This window comes from Symphalangus syndactylus, chromosome 7, assembly GCF_028878055.3.
Source record: "Symphalangus syndactylus isolate Jambi chromosome 7, NHGRI_mSymSyn1-v2.1_pri, whole genome shotgun sequence".
NCBI lineage: Eukaryota > Metazoa > Chordata > Mammalia > Primates > Hylobatidae > Symphalangus > Symphalangus syndactylus.
The window spans coordinates 51,637,684-51,653,911 of NC_072429.2; the positions used below are offsets into that span (position 1 = coordinate 51,637,684).

Consider the following 16,228-nt stretch of genomic DNA (forward strand, 5'->3'; position numbering starts at 1 on the left):
GTAGCTGGGACTACAGGTACCAGCCACCATGTCTGGCTAATTTTTTAATTTTTAGTAGAGATGGGCTTTCACTGTGTTGGCCAGGCCGGTCGCGAACTCCTGACCTCAGGCGATCCGCCCGCCTCGGCCTCCCAAAGTACTGGGACTCTACACGAGTGAGTCACTGCGCACGGCCTGCTTTGTGTTTTTCAGAAAGTAAACGAAAATAATCTGTACCAGGTATCCAAGTAACTGGCTTCAAGTACATTTCTACCCAGTAGTCAGAAAGTTAAAAGTCACACTAGATAAGACATCTTTATTACTTAATCTTTAAAGCAGTCACTTGCCTATCCAATTCTGAAACTGTTTTCTTTTCCTCCCTCCTCCCGCTCCCGCTCTGATACATAAGCTTGTTGTAAAAATAATGCAGAAACATATACGTCAATCTAAGTCTCTGAAATATAGCCAACTCTACCTCACCGTATATCCAACGTTAAAAAGAAAAAAAAAAGGATGTTTAAGAATAGAACTCATTCCCGGGTTTCCACCAAATTATTTCCCTAATTCTTAAATCCTCACATAAATTCTTAATCTCCAAAGTCTCAGTTGTGGGAAAAACATTAATTTGTGCCGTCCAACACTTACATACTCTCTTGAGGGAAGGGCAATCCTGTCCCTTTAAACTCAATGAAGGCAGCGGCCAGGTCCTTCTGAGTCCCCGTACAATTACCTAGAACTTAACATTTAGTATTTATTATAGTCCTTGGTTTACAGACGGGTCCGACCGTTAGAAACTATTACTTCCTCCTCTTTCCTCCTGGACGCTGTCCTCCTTTTCTCTTGCCACCCAAGCCAGGCAGCCCGGAATTCATCCTGCCTCCCAAGCCCCCTTTCCTCTTCCCTCCCTGGCTGGGCGGGCCTCCATTCCTCTTGCCCCCAGGCCCCTGCCGGCCTCCCTTTCTCTTGCCCTTCTGGCTCATTTTCCTCCTCTTGGCGGCCTCCTCCTGGTCCTCCTCCCTCATTTGCTTATTGGTGGCCCTCGTCACATCCAGCTGAGGCTTCTTGCTGTTCATGACACGAAGCAGCTCCAACTGGTTCTTTTTCTCGGCTGCAAAGTCCCCGAAAAGGGGTTGAAACTTCCTTTTCTTGCCGGAGCCTCGCGGCGCCTTCTCCTTGGGGAGGCGCTCTTGAAAGCGCCCCACAGAGGCGGTGGAGACCTTGGCCACCTGCATGGCGCGGCCCAGCTCCTCCTTACTCTGGTGTCCGGTAGGGTGCAAGCCGGCCGCGCTGGGCAGCTGCATCTTGTGCGCGCGGGCCAGGTTACGCAGCCGGTTCAGCTCGTTCTTGGCCACCCGTTCCTTCTTGGCCTGAATCCGCTTGGCGAACTGGTCCTCCAAGGGGTCGGCATTGCCGGGCACCTCAATCAGCCATTCTTTGGTGTCGTCCCGGGCGCGCTGGTAGCCCCAGCGCCGCCGCCACTGGCCACTCACCTCGTCCCACACCAGGTTGGTCTTCTTCTTGGGACGGATGCCCTTGAGGCGCGCGAACTGCTGCCAGCGTGTAAGTGGCCGCGGTCGGGGCAGAGGCTTCTCTCGCGGCAGGCGTGTGGTGGGCTCCGGCAGCCGCGCCACTATCGCCTCTTCCACGCGCTCCGTGGGCAGCTGCCACAGCTGGTTGATGAGCAGTTGCGTGTTGTCCCGCGCCAGGGCCTGCAGCTCGGCCTCCGGCGTGGGTCCGGCGCACCGCAGCCGGGTCGGGGGGTTCCGGTCCGACGCCAGCAGGTTGCCCAGGTCAAACTCCAGCTCCAGCTCCTTGTGCACCGTAATGCGTTGCAACTTCTCTGCCTCGTCTTGCTCTGCCTTTGCGAGCAGCTCCTCCACACTCTGGGCCTCCATGGCTCCGGCTCGGCTCACTCGCTTTGGGGCTGCAGCTGAAGTTACTTTTCCTACAGGGGCTGCCCAAACTCCGGCAACATAACCACGTGCAGATGCCGGGATGCCGAATCCGGAAAAGAAAGGTTCGCTTCCGGAGCGCCCGGAAGCGGCTCACAACCCGGGCGACCAGAGGAAAGGCCGGCAGAGGGCGGTATGGAGAGATGATGGGATTAGAAGCGGGACATTTAGCCTGGCGCCAGATAGAGGCGGAGCTGGCGCGAGCACTCCGCACTACTAGTTCCAGAGCAGGATCGGTACTACGATTCCCAGGATGCAGCGGGGCGGGAGGCGGTTTAGAGGGCGGTCCAGGGACTGCTCGGGGGGCGGCCTAGGGGGCGGTCCAGGGGGCGGTCCGGGGACAGTCTCGCAGGCGGTGTAGAGAGGGCGGTCCTGAGGGGCGATCTAGGGGGCGGTCCGGCGGGGGCAGTTCAGGGAGTGGTCTTAGGATGGTGGTCCGGGGACAGTCTTGGGGCGCAATCCGGAGGGGCGGACCGGAGTGTTTGTCCAGGGGCGCGGTCCGGGACCGGGGCGGGTGCAAATTCCTGGGACTGCCTGTGGTGTGGGGTTCCAATCAAGTGCGTGATACAATTTCAGTGTAAATCCGTTGTGAAGATGTTTAGACAATCACCCTTCTTAGGACCAAATTGTTTCACTGGAGTCATAATCGGCTTTCAGGGTTCCTAGTTGTGGCCCGAGAAAGATAACATCCCAAAGATACGCATAGAGCTAATTGTAGAAGATTCGTTTTGTTTTGGGAGTCAGTGGCTCTGGCAATGAAGCCGCCCCGAGTGGGCGCGGGTGTGCACCGACCCTAGTGAGCTAGCTGACTTGGAGCTCCGGGATTCTGCAGTTACAGAACCTAGTCTAGTTCAATTAATCTAGTACAATGCTGAAACTACTCCACGCTCTGCGGTTACACTGCCTGGGTTCCAATCCTGACTGTGCCACTGTTGGTCCTTCAGCAATTTTACTTGTTGAGGCCATTTTAAGGCCTGTGAGATAATGATAATAATACTTCCTAGGGTGGTAATAAGATAAATGAGTTAGTATCTTCCAAGGGAGGGTTAAACGAGGGCCTGGAGCATATGAGTACTCAGTACAAATTAGCTAAATACTGATTATTATTTCATTTTCGTAGGCTCTGGGAGCTAGGCTGCAGAGGCAGTGCTACGTGGTGTTAAGTATGAGTCAAACGGCCTGCAATCAGGTTATCAGGTCACCATTACTTGGAGAGGATGTTTGACCTAAGCCTTATTTATAAATTGACAAACATAAAACATTAGTTCCTGCTACATGGTAAGAACTCAGTATGTGTTAGCTATTAGTATTAACTATGTTATTAATTATTGTATTAACTATATTTTCACAGATGAAACAAGGAGGACTCAGAGAGGGGAAATGGCTTATCTAAAGTTATGCAGCTAGGAAATATAGGAACAAGAGATATCTTAACTCTGGTTTTAAGTCTGTAGATCTATTCTCTGCAATGTCATCCAAGCTCTTGATACTCATTTAAGTGTGGTCTGCATACCAGCAGCATAATATCCCCTGGGAGCTTGTTGGAAATGCAGAATGTCAGGCCTCACTCTAGATGTAATTTATCAGAACCTTTATTTTAATAAGATCTGTAGGTGACTAGGATGTACATTTGAGTATCAGAGGCACTGTTGATTGCGTGGTTTACAGGGTTTATCTTCCTTTCTCTGGGGGCCAGGTTTATCCTAGAGGGGGTTATGCTGGAGAATTAACCAATGAAATTAACTTAATAGCAATTAGCAAATAGACTCAGTTTAGTTTCAGCATTGTACTAGCCTTTCTCTTATCCAGAAGCATTTTAGAATTTGCTGTTTTTTTTTCCCCCTACTTTAACATTCAGCATTAAGGCTTTAATGTCAGTCATCCCATGTAGCCAAGGCTAGGTCAAAGACCATATTAGCTAACTGCCTTGAGCCTTAAACCTTTGGGATTTGCCATAGGAGAGAGTTGAGTGTATTGATACGACTGCTATGGGTTTGGCTTGGTTTCTCATTCATTCATTCACTTGACAAACATTTAATTGAATGGCTACCATGTGCCAGACACTAGATGCAAAGATAACTGAGGCTTTATGGAACACTGGGGAAGAAAGGTAAAAAGAAATTGACTATATAATGTAACGTCATTGGATCTTTAATAGGAAGTACCAGTTATGTGGGAGTTAGCTCCTCTGTCAATCTTCTGAATTGGGAAAAAAAGAGCAGAGATTGACAAGTGTTAAATGGTATGATCTGGATCATACAGGTCAGCTCTTAATTGAACTCTGTTTTATGTTCAGTGTTTTTTTTTTTAGACGGGGTCTCACTTTGTCACCCAGGCCGGAGTGCAGTGGCATGATCTCGGCTCACTGCAGCCTCAACCTTCTGGGTTCAAGTGGACCTCCTGCCTCAGCCCCTAAGTAGCTGGGACTACAGGCACGTGCCACTACACCTGGCTGTTTGTGTGCATGTGTGTGTGTGTATTTTTTGTAGAGCCGGGTTTTGCCATGTAACCCAGGCTGGTCTCAAACTCCTGAGCTCAAGTGATCCACCTACCTTGGCCTTTCAAAGTGCTAGGATTACAGGCGTGAACGACCGTGCCCAGCCATATTCAGTGGTTTTTTATAGTCTAAATTGATTTTAATTTTCTTGAAGACTAGAGACTGATTTTTACTTCCACATAGTGCTGGGCACATATTAGGCATTCAATAAATGATTGTTTAAAAGCATAAACATTATGGGGTTATCTAATTAAAGGTTATTACTATTGATTGTGTTAGATTCAAGGTGAGCAAAAACAGTAAGATTGGGATTTCGGGCTTAAAAAAAATCTTACTGAGGTAAGTGGGTAAGTTGTGGTCTCCAGGTTGCATTTGTATCATTCTTATTTTAGGCAAGACTATACAGTGTCCAGAAAAAGCAGGCCCTGGCCAGGCGTGGTGGCTCACACCTGTAATCTCAGAACATTGGGAGGCCAAGGCGGGAAGATCCCTTGAGACCAGGAGTTTGAGACCAGCGTGAATAAGATGGTGAGACCCTGTCTCTACAAAAAATAAAAAAAATTAGCTGGCTGTAGTGGCATGCGTTTGTAGTCCCAGCTACTCAGGAGGCTGAGGAAGACTCCCTTGAGTCCAGGAGTTTGAAGTTACACTGAGCTGTGATGGTGCCACTGCACTCCAGCCTGGGCAACAGAGCAAGACCCTGATTCTGAAATAAATAAATAAAAGCCTCCTTCATTAAAAAAAGAAAAAGGAGGCCCACCAGAGATGTATAAATATATATGAATATATATTAATAGTACAGCAAACGGTGGTATATATTGTCTTTTTCCTTTGTTGGTTTCCCTTCCTCCTTATATCCCGTAAATACAGAGAGATCCTAAGATTGGTCATCAGATCCCACTTTTTCTCTCTAATGTGCTCCCTATGACATGTCATCCACTTGCATGGTGCCAGCTACCACTTTTGTGCAGCTGGTTCTTACAGGTACATTTTTCTTTCTTTCTTTTTCAGAGCTCTAGGATTAAATCTTCAACCACCTACTGGGCTTTTCCACCATATTCTAAACTCAATATGGCTAAAATGACATAACACATCATCATCTCCCAGATTTGCTTCTCCTTCATCCATCCATCCATCCATCCATCCATCCATCCATCCATCCATCCATCCCCTCTTTTTCTCCCAGGAAATGTTTATAGAAGGCCTTTGATGCCTGAGGCACTATGCCGGCATTGAGTTGATGTTATCATCATTCTAGTCTAGAGCTTGGGCTTGAAACTATGACATCATCCTTGACTTTTCTCTTCCTATCTCCAAATCCAATCAGTGTAAAAGTCTTGTTTGGCTTATCTCTATGTGTACCTTTTCCATTCCCACTGCCATGACCTTGCCACTATTCTCCTAGATTGGATCTCTTTCATCTGCTTCTCCATATTCTTTCCCCACTCTGTCCCTGGCTTCCAACTGGGTTTGGCCAGCAGGGGCAGTGACAGAAGATCAGAAGGCGTGAAGAGAGTGAAGGCATGTATGCAGATTGCCATCAAAAGTCCATCAAAAGGCCACAGCTCCCATCAGGTAGCCCTGTCCACGCAGCCATCCTCCTCCTGCTCCTCTAGCTGCTCCCTTGGTTGCTGCAGACCTAGGGGTGATTATAGTTCTCTGCTAATGCAGCACTACGGTTATTTGTCAGTTTCCTTAAACTGCCCACATCTCTGCAAGAATTCTTTGTTTATCTTTCTTAAATTACCCAGCTTGACCACTGCCTGTTTGCTGCCCTGACTGATATCCTGGGAACCATCCTAGGAGCATCCCAACATTTCCTACTTCCATACTCTTTTCAGGGCAGTCCTGAAGCTTTACCTTTTGTGCATCTGGCCAAATCACTCTTCTCAAAGACTCTCCTTTCTCCTTAATGAAATAATGCCTATTCTTGGTCTTGGATGTTTATGATCTGGCCCCAAGCAATGATTTTTTAGTCACATGTCATGGTAGTCCTCCTTATGCTTGTTTTCCAAGTATTTCTTTCCCACTCTTATTTTCTATCTTAGCTCTCTCTAGAGCCTTAAGAACATTCCTCAAGAAAGGGAAAAGTGAGGTGAGGTGCAGGGCAGAAAAAGCAGCAATTATTGTAAAGTGAACCTGGATGGGAGAGTTTTTCCCAAAACAGGAATAAGAAGGTTAAAGCCATGAAAGCAATACCTTTCATGTTCCCTCAAAACATAACTACTTTGGTCAGTAAAACATTTTTGCAAGAAATTTCTTTTTCATTCTTTGATGCCACATTAACTTGGATTTACTTTCTAAATGTCTCTTTTTTCAGTTGCCTCTTTTTGGTAGCGGAAATTATTAAGGATGATTCAACCATTCTTTAATCTTGCTGTGAACATAGTTTATAAAAGTATTTTTGTCTAGGAAATTCAATGTGCCAGTAATTTGATAAAATAGGAGAAAAGGGCCCTTGAAATTCTTACATTATTTTCACATGGCTCATTTTTACTGATTTGTAATTTTAATTTGGAAGTACTTAAAGGAAAAACATTTCTTAATCATAGACAAAATTTGTATTTATGTATTTCAGTCTTAGTGAGAAACCTGTACTAAAAGTTTATTATTTTATTTTAAAGAGGAACAAAGAAGATACAGCATTTTGTATAGTTAATGTAGAAGCAGATAGAAAAACGACCAAACATTGTACATTCACCTTAAAGAACTTTGGATTTTAGGATAGTAAAATTGATGGCAGACTTTTGGAACTGATTTAAGTTGTTTTGGTCTCCGTTGCAGGGTGAAAATGCTGTGACACCTTTCCTCAGCCCTCAAAAGGGTCATGGCTGCCAGGAGTGGTGGCTTATACCTATAATCCCAGCACTTTGGGAGGCCGAGGTGGGCAGATCACCTGAGATCAGGAGTTTGAGACCAGCCTGGCTAACATGGCGAAACCCCGACTCTACTAAAAATACAAAAATTAGCCAGTTGTGGTGGCGGGCGCCTGTAATCCCAGCTACTTAGGAAACTGAGGCAGGAGAATCGCTTGAACCTGTGAGGTTGCAGTGAGCCGAGATTGGGCCACTGCACTCCAGCCTGGCCAACGGAGCATTGAAAGAAAGAAAGAAAGGAAGAAAGACAGAGAGAGAGAGAGAGAGACAGAGAGAGAGAAAGAAAGAAAAGAAAGAAAGAAAGGAAGGAAGGAAGGAAGGAAGGAAGGAAGGAAGGAAGGAAGGAAGGGAGAAAAAGGAGGGGGGTTGTCATGGTTGACACTCCTATAATGAAAGACAGGTTAACAGACAAAAGCACGGCAGATTTATTCAGTCAGAATTGTGCGTGACACGGAAGCCTTCACAATGAAGACTCAAAGACCCAAGGGAAAACTCTCCATTTTTATGCTTAGATTCAATGAAGAGTTGATAATCATGTAAAAATGGGATTGGACAAAAAGGAAATAATCTAATGTAATAGATTGAAGGGGAGCAACCCAGCAAGGCCTGTCTATTTGGATTCTTCTTGGCCTCTCTGTGTGGCATTCCTTCCTCCTGGGTGTAGAGCAGGACCCCTTCTGGAATAAGGGTTTTATGATCTACTATCAGACAAGGTAGACTAGAGAATTTCTTTATGGCCAGCTCATATGCAGAAAGGCAATGGAAGTTGAGAGAAATATGTTTAGTTTCTATGACCCACTGTGGGGAAGAGGAATTCTGATTTCTATGGCCTGCCTTAGGGTAGAAGGGGGACCAGGAAACAGGAGGGCAGGAGAAGACCAGAGAGAGACTGTTTCTAGGGTCCTTCCAGTATCCTTCAGCTCAAAGTACTCAGCATACCAAAGCACCTTACTTTGGGGCATTGTTTTTCTGAGCTCCAATGCAGTAAAAGACACAATGGTTTTTATTTTCCAAAAATTGCTAGATGCAGTTTTTTTGCATTTGCCACAATCTTATTACTGCCTATAAGTAAGCACCGCTAGCTGATAGTTTTTATTCATAAAACATCATCATTGTATCCTAAGAGAATGAGATTGGTATTAGTCTTTAGATTTTACTTCTATAAGGAGATCAGTTACATGGATGAAAGATTGATATAAAATGGAAAGCTGAATTTCCAGAATTTTAGGGATATTTGCACTCAAAGAATCTAATAACAGAAAATTTAGATCTGCTTATTAATCTATCATTTTAATTACATTTTAATTTATGAATTTAAAGTTACAATGAGTAAAAAATCCTTTTGGGTTTTTATTAATCAGTAACACCTGAACAGTTTTTGTAAATTGCTTTAGAGTAGATTTACTCCAGACGAGGCAGCTGAGTCTGGAATACCTTTCCCCTAAGGAAAGCAACCTTGTTGCCATGCAGCCTTCAATTTGCCTTTGTAGTCGTAGACCATGTATGAAATATCAATCCTTTCTAAATGAAGTGACTGCCAATCAAATCTTTCTTTTAAACTTCCCACTAGAGCAATATTAAGAATACACAGGGAAGTTATGAAGTTGTGATTATGCCTAACAAACATGAATTCCTGGCCCTTCTTAACCATGAATTATTTCTAAACATTATTAACCCATTATTTTTTAGAACACATCTATGAAAAGTGAAAACAATGGATAGAAAAACCAAAACTCTGACCACATATGTGGTCAGTTCTGTAGCCTACACTTTTCTTTTTTGAAGTGTTTTTATTTGCCAAAGGAAGACAGCAAAGGAAAGAACCTCTTAGTGGCAAGTAGGTGTCACTGTGTACTTGTCAGCCTCTGAGAGTGCACCAGTCTTGTCAGCTCCCTGGGCCGCTTGGGGATGCAGAAGATCCAGTTGCTTGTAGCGTAGGTGCTTTCCCCCAGGCCTAAATAGGACTTATTTAGAATGTATAAATAATGTTCCTGGCATTTCCTAATGTTTGTTTCCCTTGCCTCATTATCCAAAATACTGTGAATTTTTAGCTGAGGAAGCTGATTTCTTATGGTGTATCCTGGATTTTATTCCCTGGAAAGCCTGTGAGTTTCAAAGGAAAACAAAGTTTAGGTCTCAGGCTTCCCCTTATTTATCTTGAAAATGAAGGGTTTTGAAGAGGTGGCCTTTACAATTCATCTCTATGATCCTTTTCTTTTGTTTCAAACCTACATCCTTCAGGTGCACCAATGTTGTTTTCTTATAAAGTGCTTTCTTTCCTAGTTATTGATTAAAGTTTTTTCCAGTATATCTCATTTTACAAACCTCCCCCTCTTTCTGAGTCATTTATCTCATTTCCTAGGCTGATTGTATGATTTCACTTAGTGAAACAGCTTCCTGTGTGCACAAGGAGTCTGTGACTATACAGATGTCAATCAGTTTTTAATTATGTGGAGGCTGATTATTGTGTTTTATAGCTTATTTGTAATTCTTTTCTTTTTTCTTTGCTTGCCTTTAAAGAGAGAATGGGCAGCATATAGTCCATTTTATTGTTTGTTACTTGTTCTGGAAAAATGTCATAGAGAAGAAGATAGAGGAGGTATTTATAAAATATTTATGTTTATAAAGTTGAATCTGAGAATGGAAAGATTGTGGATTGACGATCTCTTTTCTAGCTCAAGATCTAGAACTGATGATGTCCTTTGATTATTACAGTTACAGAAAAGTTTTAAAGACAGCTTCAAAATTACCTTCCCCAAATAATAACATTGGGACAGGTTTGTGCTTCCTAGTTTGATGTTGCTTCAGAGAAAGTTAGTGAGGAAATTTTAATACAAGGAAGTAAAGTAAAAAAAAAATGAAAACAAAAACAAAACATTACTAGTATGTTTAGTAATTATTATTCTGAGTATGAGTCTTGGGATTTTTGACCTGATTACCTGGAGACAAATTCCCTAAGGGATCATCACCCCACCTGAAAAATGGGCTAACATGATTTCTCAGTTTTAGAGTTCTGGGAGTTGGAGATTAGTTCATAAAGCACACTTTTGCAAAGAACTCTGCAGGGGTAGTCAGGAGATAGCCTCCAGCTCCATCTCTGTCACTCCATAGTTGTATATGGCTTTGGCCAGTCACTTTCTCTCTCTGTGAATTTCCTTACTTATGAAGTGAGCTTCACCAGCTTCTCTCTGTGCCTCTTCCAGCTCCCTGTAGCCATCTGTGCTTTTGTTAAGATGGCCTCAGGAGAACAGGGTAGGTGATGGTGAAGCATAGACTTGAAGTCAGATGTTCGTAATTGGGGTTCCATGGGTGAGCTTCAGAGGGACATGAATCCCTTGATGTTTTATGCAAATATGTATATGCGTGTGCATTTTTATGAATAGAAGATTTTTTCCCATCAGATTCTCAAAGGCATCTGTGACTCTCTATCCCTCTTTCACAAGGTTAAGAACTACTGTATTGTAGCAGAGAGAGATAAATGAAAGCTGGAGGGAGTAACTGGTGAAGGCTTTATGAAAGAGGAAGTTCCTGAGTTGGCTTTGGAGCCTGAGTTTTAATAGATAGGAGAAGGAAAAGAGCATTCCAGTAGATGGTAACAATATGAATAAAGGCATGTAGCTAGTTCTTATGGCAAGTATAATATGTCAGGCACTGATTGCCTTTATAAATCCTCACAATAGGCCTAAGAGGTAGATGTTATCAATATCCTCATCTTATAGATGAGAAGACTGAGGGTCATAAAGATTAAGCTACTATGTAGTTAATAGTTTGTAGAATCAGGATTTGAACCTTTGCAGTCCAATCTCAGAGTCCATGCACATAAACACTACATCATAAAGCTTCTTCTTTCTGGTTGACTAGCAATTTGATTTGCCTAGAATAGATGATTTGTACTGGGGACAGGTAAGAAATAGGCTTGGCCAATGGTCAGGATGGGGCCAACTGTGGTGCAACTTTAGGATCAAGAAGAACTTCAATTTGATGCTATAGGCCATAGGGAGTCATGGAAGGTTTTAGACCAGGGAAGACATAACCACAATGGTATTTTCTTAACTTTATTATTTAAATCTTCCATGTTCTTACTAATTTTGTGTTTTCTTGATCTATCAGTTACTGAAAGATGTGTTGAAACTTTCTACTTTGATTATAAATTCCCATTCTATATTTGATGCTCTAATATTAAAAGCATAACATTTTGAATTGCTGAATCTTCCTGGTGATGTTTTCCTTTTATCTTTTTATTGTAACATAGCGACCATCTTTATTCTTGAAAATGCTTTCGATGACACTATAGCTATGTTGTTCTTGGTTAGTGTGTACCTGGTACATCTTTTTTCATTTTTTGTTTCCAACCTCTTTGCATCCTTTTGCTTTAGCTATATGTCTCTTTAAGCAATATATATCTGAATTTTGTTGTTGATTTGTTTTTTTATATGAGATCTGCCAATATTGACTTTTAATTAATACAGTTAGATTATATTTATTGTAATTACTGATGTATTGAATTTATTTCTATCTTATTTTGTGCTATCTGTCTACCTGGACTTTTCTATTTCTATTTTTTCCTCTGCTCCTGCATTTTAATAGCTCGCTTGAGTTTTCTTTTACGTTTTAACCTTAACTTCCTACTGGTTTGGAAATTGAACACTCTATTTCTATCCTTCTGGGGTGATCCTTTAAGTGTTAACAGGATAATTGACTTAAATCTAAAGTTAAACAACTTTACCCTTTTCCTTATCAAATATATGAGTTTTTGAATGCTTTCTGACGACACTCTTTTTCATACACACTACTATTTTCCAGAGTTTTAGTTCTATCTTGTTTTTATGCACTACAGATTAATCATCTTCAAAACACTATTTTATATAGTGAAATTTGGACATATGGTTTTATATTTCTTTGCTTATCACTCCTTACATTTCGGCCCTTCCTTTTTGGTTCATTTTCCTTCTTCCTGAAACACATTTTTTAGTAGTTTTGTTGGTGAGGGTCAGTTAGTAGTAAACACTTGTAGTCTTTGTTCTTGTGGCTTTATTTCACCCTCACTGTTGAATGGTAAGTTGGCTGGATTTGAAATCCAGGCTGCCAGTTTTTGTTTTTTTGTTTTTTTTTTTTTTCAGTTCTTTGAGGATATTATCCCATTATCTTTTGTTTTATTTTGTTTTGTTTTCTTGCTGCTACTAAAAAATCTGTCAGTTGAATTGTCATTCCATGTAGATTACTCCTATGTTAGATGCAGAGATGTGCCTCCCAGATCCCTCTTCCAAGAGGCACTTCCTGTCCAGATGGGGAGGACTGTGACCATCACACAGCCTCTACCTGTCAGCTCTTTTCAGGTCTGTCTCAGCTGCAGAGAGCTGCTTCCCCTGAAATCATGTTCTATGGAATACCTGCCCTCTGCAACTGAGCATGGCAGGGATAGACAGACGTGGCCACCCGTTTCAGCCCAGTGCAGGACACTCTGAAAGGTTACTCTTTCCTCTGAGCTCCCTGCTGGGTTGGCTGAGGCCTTGTCAGGCCACATCACAGTGTGATTTCTTCCGCTGCTCGGTCCTCCTTCCACCCTTTTCCTCTCCTGGGAGCTGATCCCTAATAAACATTTTGCACCCAAAACTCTACCTCATTATCTACTTACTTCTCTTTCCTCGGTGGCTTCATCCAAGGTCTTCGCAGTATCTTCAGGTTCTGTGGTTTCACCAAAATTGTTCTAACTGTGGATTTCTTTGTATTTACTATACTCAGGATTTCTCTTTCCTGAACCAGAGGGTTTATGTCTTTCATTAGCATTATTAGTCTTTCTCATTTTGAGTATTTCCCCTGCCATTTCTTTTTTCTTTTTCGGGAATATAAATAAATACATTAGGCCTTTGTTTTGCTTTGTTTCTGTGTGCTGTCTTCAGGGTACTCCCTCAGGTCGGTTTCCCAGTTCATTAATTTTCCCTTCATATTCATATTAACTGCTTTGTAAACTATCTATTGAGAGCCAGGTGCAGTGGCTCACAGCTGTAATCCCAGTGCTTTGGGAGACTGAGATGGGAGGATAGCTTGAGGCCAGGAGTTTGAGACCAGCCTAGGCAGCATGGTGAAACATCATTTCTTAAAAAAAAAACAAAAACAAAAAAATTAGGTCGGTGCAAAAGTAATTGCAGTTTTAATTTAATTTATAAAAATTAGCCAGGTGTGATGGTATGTGCCTGTAGTCCTAGCTACTCAGGAGGCTGAGGCAGGAGGATTGCTTGAGCCCAGGACTTCAAGTCTGCAGTGAGCTATGATTCTCTAAGTTGGGCGACAGAGTTTGACCCTGCCCCTAAAATAAACAAATACAAAAATAAATAATCAATTGAACTTTTAATGAGCACGCTAGACTTTTGATTTGTAAAAATTCTAATTGTTTTGTTTTCAAGTCTGTTCTTTTCACATAGTATCTTGGGCCTTTTTCATATTTAAAGTTTGTCTTTTAGGTCTTTACTTAGAACATGTATTATGGTCTCCATCTGTTAGCTCTATTATCTAAAGATTCCGAGGGCCTAATACTGCTTCTGTTGTGTATGTTGATTGATTTTCCATGTGTTTGGTAATTTTGAATTATGCACTTGTTTTTGGCAAGGCTTTGTCTGTGGGAATCCTATGTAATCTGGATTGAGGGCATTCCTCTCAGAGAAGTTTTGAATTTGCTTCGTCGTTAGCTGGAAACCTTTTTTAAAAATTAATAACTTGGTTTAGGGGCTCCTAGATCATTTGGGTTATATAAATCTAAACCCCAAACCCGCATAAGAAGGAGCCCATAGCAAAATTGAGTTAAAATATTTTCAAAATTAATTTTTATGGGTTATGTGAGATATTTTGATACAGGCATGCAATGCGTAGTAATCACAACAGGGTAAATGGGGTATCCATCATCTCAAGCACAGGTAAAATATTTTTTTCACACCCGATCCAGGTTATGCCATTCAAGCTTCTTTATTATAATTTCCTTCCATTACTGGTTGGATTTTTAATTTTTTTCGTTTACCCTTTCATCTAGGCCTATTTGGGGATCTTGTTTCTAATTTCCCATCTCATGTGGCCCGAGGTCTTTTCTCATGAGCAGTAAAATCCAAATCCCTAGGTGTTGGAGATCAGTGCCCATCCTTTCCACTCTCCCAGGGCTGCTGTAACATCCTCTCTAGTTTTTAGTTCTTTCTTTGCTTTTGGTCTCTGAAACTATCTTTTCCTTTCATGAAAGCTCAACTATGAATTCAAAATTATGTTTGTCCTATTTCATGCAACATTTTTGACATTTGCCATTGCACTCCAGCCTGGGCAACAGAGCAAGACCCCATCTCTAAAATAATGATAATAATAATAATAATAATTTTTAAAACCCAAACAAAATAAAAAAAAAGAAGAGGAACTTTGAACATGCACACTTAAGAAGGAAGATGATGTGAAGACATGGAGAAGACAAACAACCGTCTATAAGTCAAGGAATGAGGCCTGGAGCAAATCCTTCCTTCATGGTCCTTATAAGGAACAAACCCTGCTGACAGCTTGATTTTGGACTTCTAGACTCTAGAATATGAGAAAGTTCCCTTCCTTCCTTCCTTCCTTCCTTCCTTCCTTCCTTCCTTCCTTCCTTCCTTCCTTCCTTCCTTTTTTTGAGACTGAGTCTTATTCTGTCACCCAGGCTGGAGTGCAATGGTGCAATTTTGGCTCACTGCAAACTTCACCTCCTGAGTTCAAGTGATTCTCCTGCCTCAGCCTCCCGAATAGCTGGAATTATAGGCGCGTGCCACCATGCCCAGCTAATTTTTGTATTTTTAGTAGAGACAGGGTTTCATCATGTTGGTCAGGCTGGCCTCGAACTCCTGACCTCAAGTGATCTGCCCACCTCAGCCTCCTGAAGTGTGGGATTACAGGCGTGAGCCACCACGCCTGGCCTAATTTCTATTGTTTAAGCCACTCAGTTTGTGTTACTTTGTTAGGGCAGCCCTAGCAAACTACTACACTGAACAACATATTTAAATTGTATAGACTTCATTTTTCTCATCTGTAAACTGAAGAAAAATTACAATATGTTCTTCATCCTGTTGTGAGGATTAAATATGATAATGTATGCACCATGTCTGGCACATAGAAAGTATTTGTTACATGTTAGCTTTTATTACTAGTATTGAACTTGGTATTGGATGTGGTTGTTACATCCTTTAAATAGCAAATTGGTTTATCTGCTATTTTACTATTTTGTAGGTGTCTTCAGGGATTCACATTTCCTTCATTTTGAGTTATCAAAATCTCAGCTTAATAGAACTGGAGTTTTAAAATTTATGGTTCAAACTATTCTCTAAAAATATCTCATACGCAAATGATCCCCACCAGATTGTGGTATTCAAAAATAGTCAAAAGACCATTAGCTTAACTCCATGGAAGTCCATATAAAGAAAAATACCAAAAATAGAATGTGAATTATTGTTGAAGTATTTCAGAAGGAACTTAAAAGAGGTAAAGGTGGTTGTAGATGATTTGAATAAAATACATTAGTAAACTACATATCCCATAAAATATACTACATTCTTATGTAGGAAAAATATTAAAACTGCTTAGCCAGATAACCTTTTAAAGATAAAAAGACTTCTCCATTTACTTTGCCCAAAGCTTCCTTTGCAATAGCTGATAATGTCACAGACCTCTTAGTGTGAAGACAGGAAAATAGCAGAAAACCTAGGGGAAGAGTACTTTAGGATAAAGTGTTAAAAGGATCAGTGGGAAGGATTGGCATCTCTAGAAATGGATGCTTTAGGAAAGAATCATATGCACTTTCCCCCAGTTTACTGTAATTGTGCAAGGCATCCTTCATTAGAGAGTGACTTAGACTTTAATCATGAATGTTGAAGGTTGGCCTAGAAGAATCTTTTCTGATAGTGGGATATAATTATGTTTGTAGC

At 41.7% G+C, this 16,228-nt stretch overlaps 1 protein-coding gene and 1 long non-coding RNA gene across 2 annotated transcripts in view; one reads left to right on the forward strand and one right to left on the reverse strand.

Moving 5' to 3' along the window:
• Nucleotides 1–281: 281 nt before the first annotated feature.
• RRS1 (ribosome biogenesis regulator 1 homolog) lies at nt 282–2,047 on the reverse strand. The gene has a single exon (XM_055286199.2). The coding sequence runs from the start codon at nt 1,872–1,874 to the stop codon at nt 777–779; it is 1,098 nt and encodes a 365-aa protein (XP_055142174.1). The 5' UTR covers nt 1,875–2,047; the 3' UTR covers nt 282–776.
• Nucleotides 2,048–2,298: 251 nt separating this feature from the next.
• LOC129486380 (uncharacterized) overlaps nt 2,299–16,228 on the forward strand; it is a 33,374-nt gene continuing 19,444 nt past the window's right edge. Inside the window, exons 1-2 of the long non-coding RNA XR_010121872.1 lie at nt 2,299–2,411; nt 3,052–3,209. This is a non-coding gene — a long non-coding RNA (uncharacterized lncRNA). The remainder of the gene's footprint in view (nt 2,412–3,051; nt 3,210–16,228) is intronic.

Bases quoted from the DNA above. Each gene is read 5' to 3' on its own strand.
- RRS1 (XM_055286199.2), bottom strand. From the start codon at position 1,874: ATGGAGGCCCAGAGTGTGGAGGAGCTGCTCGCAAAGGCAGAGCAAGAC.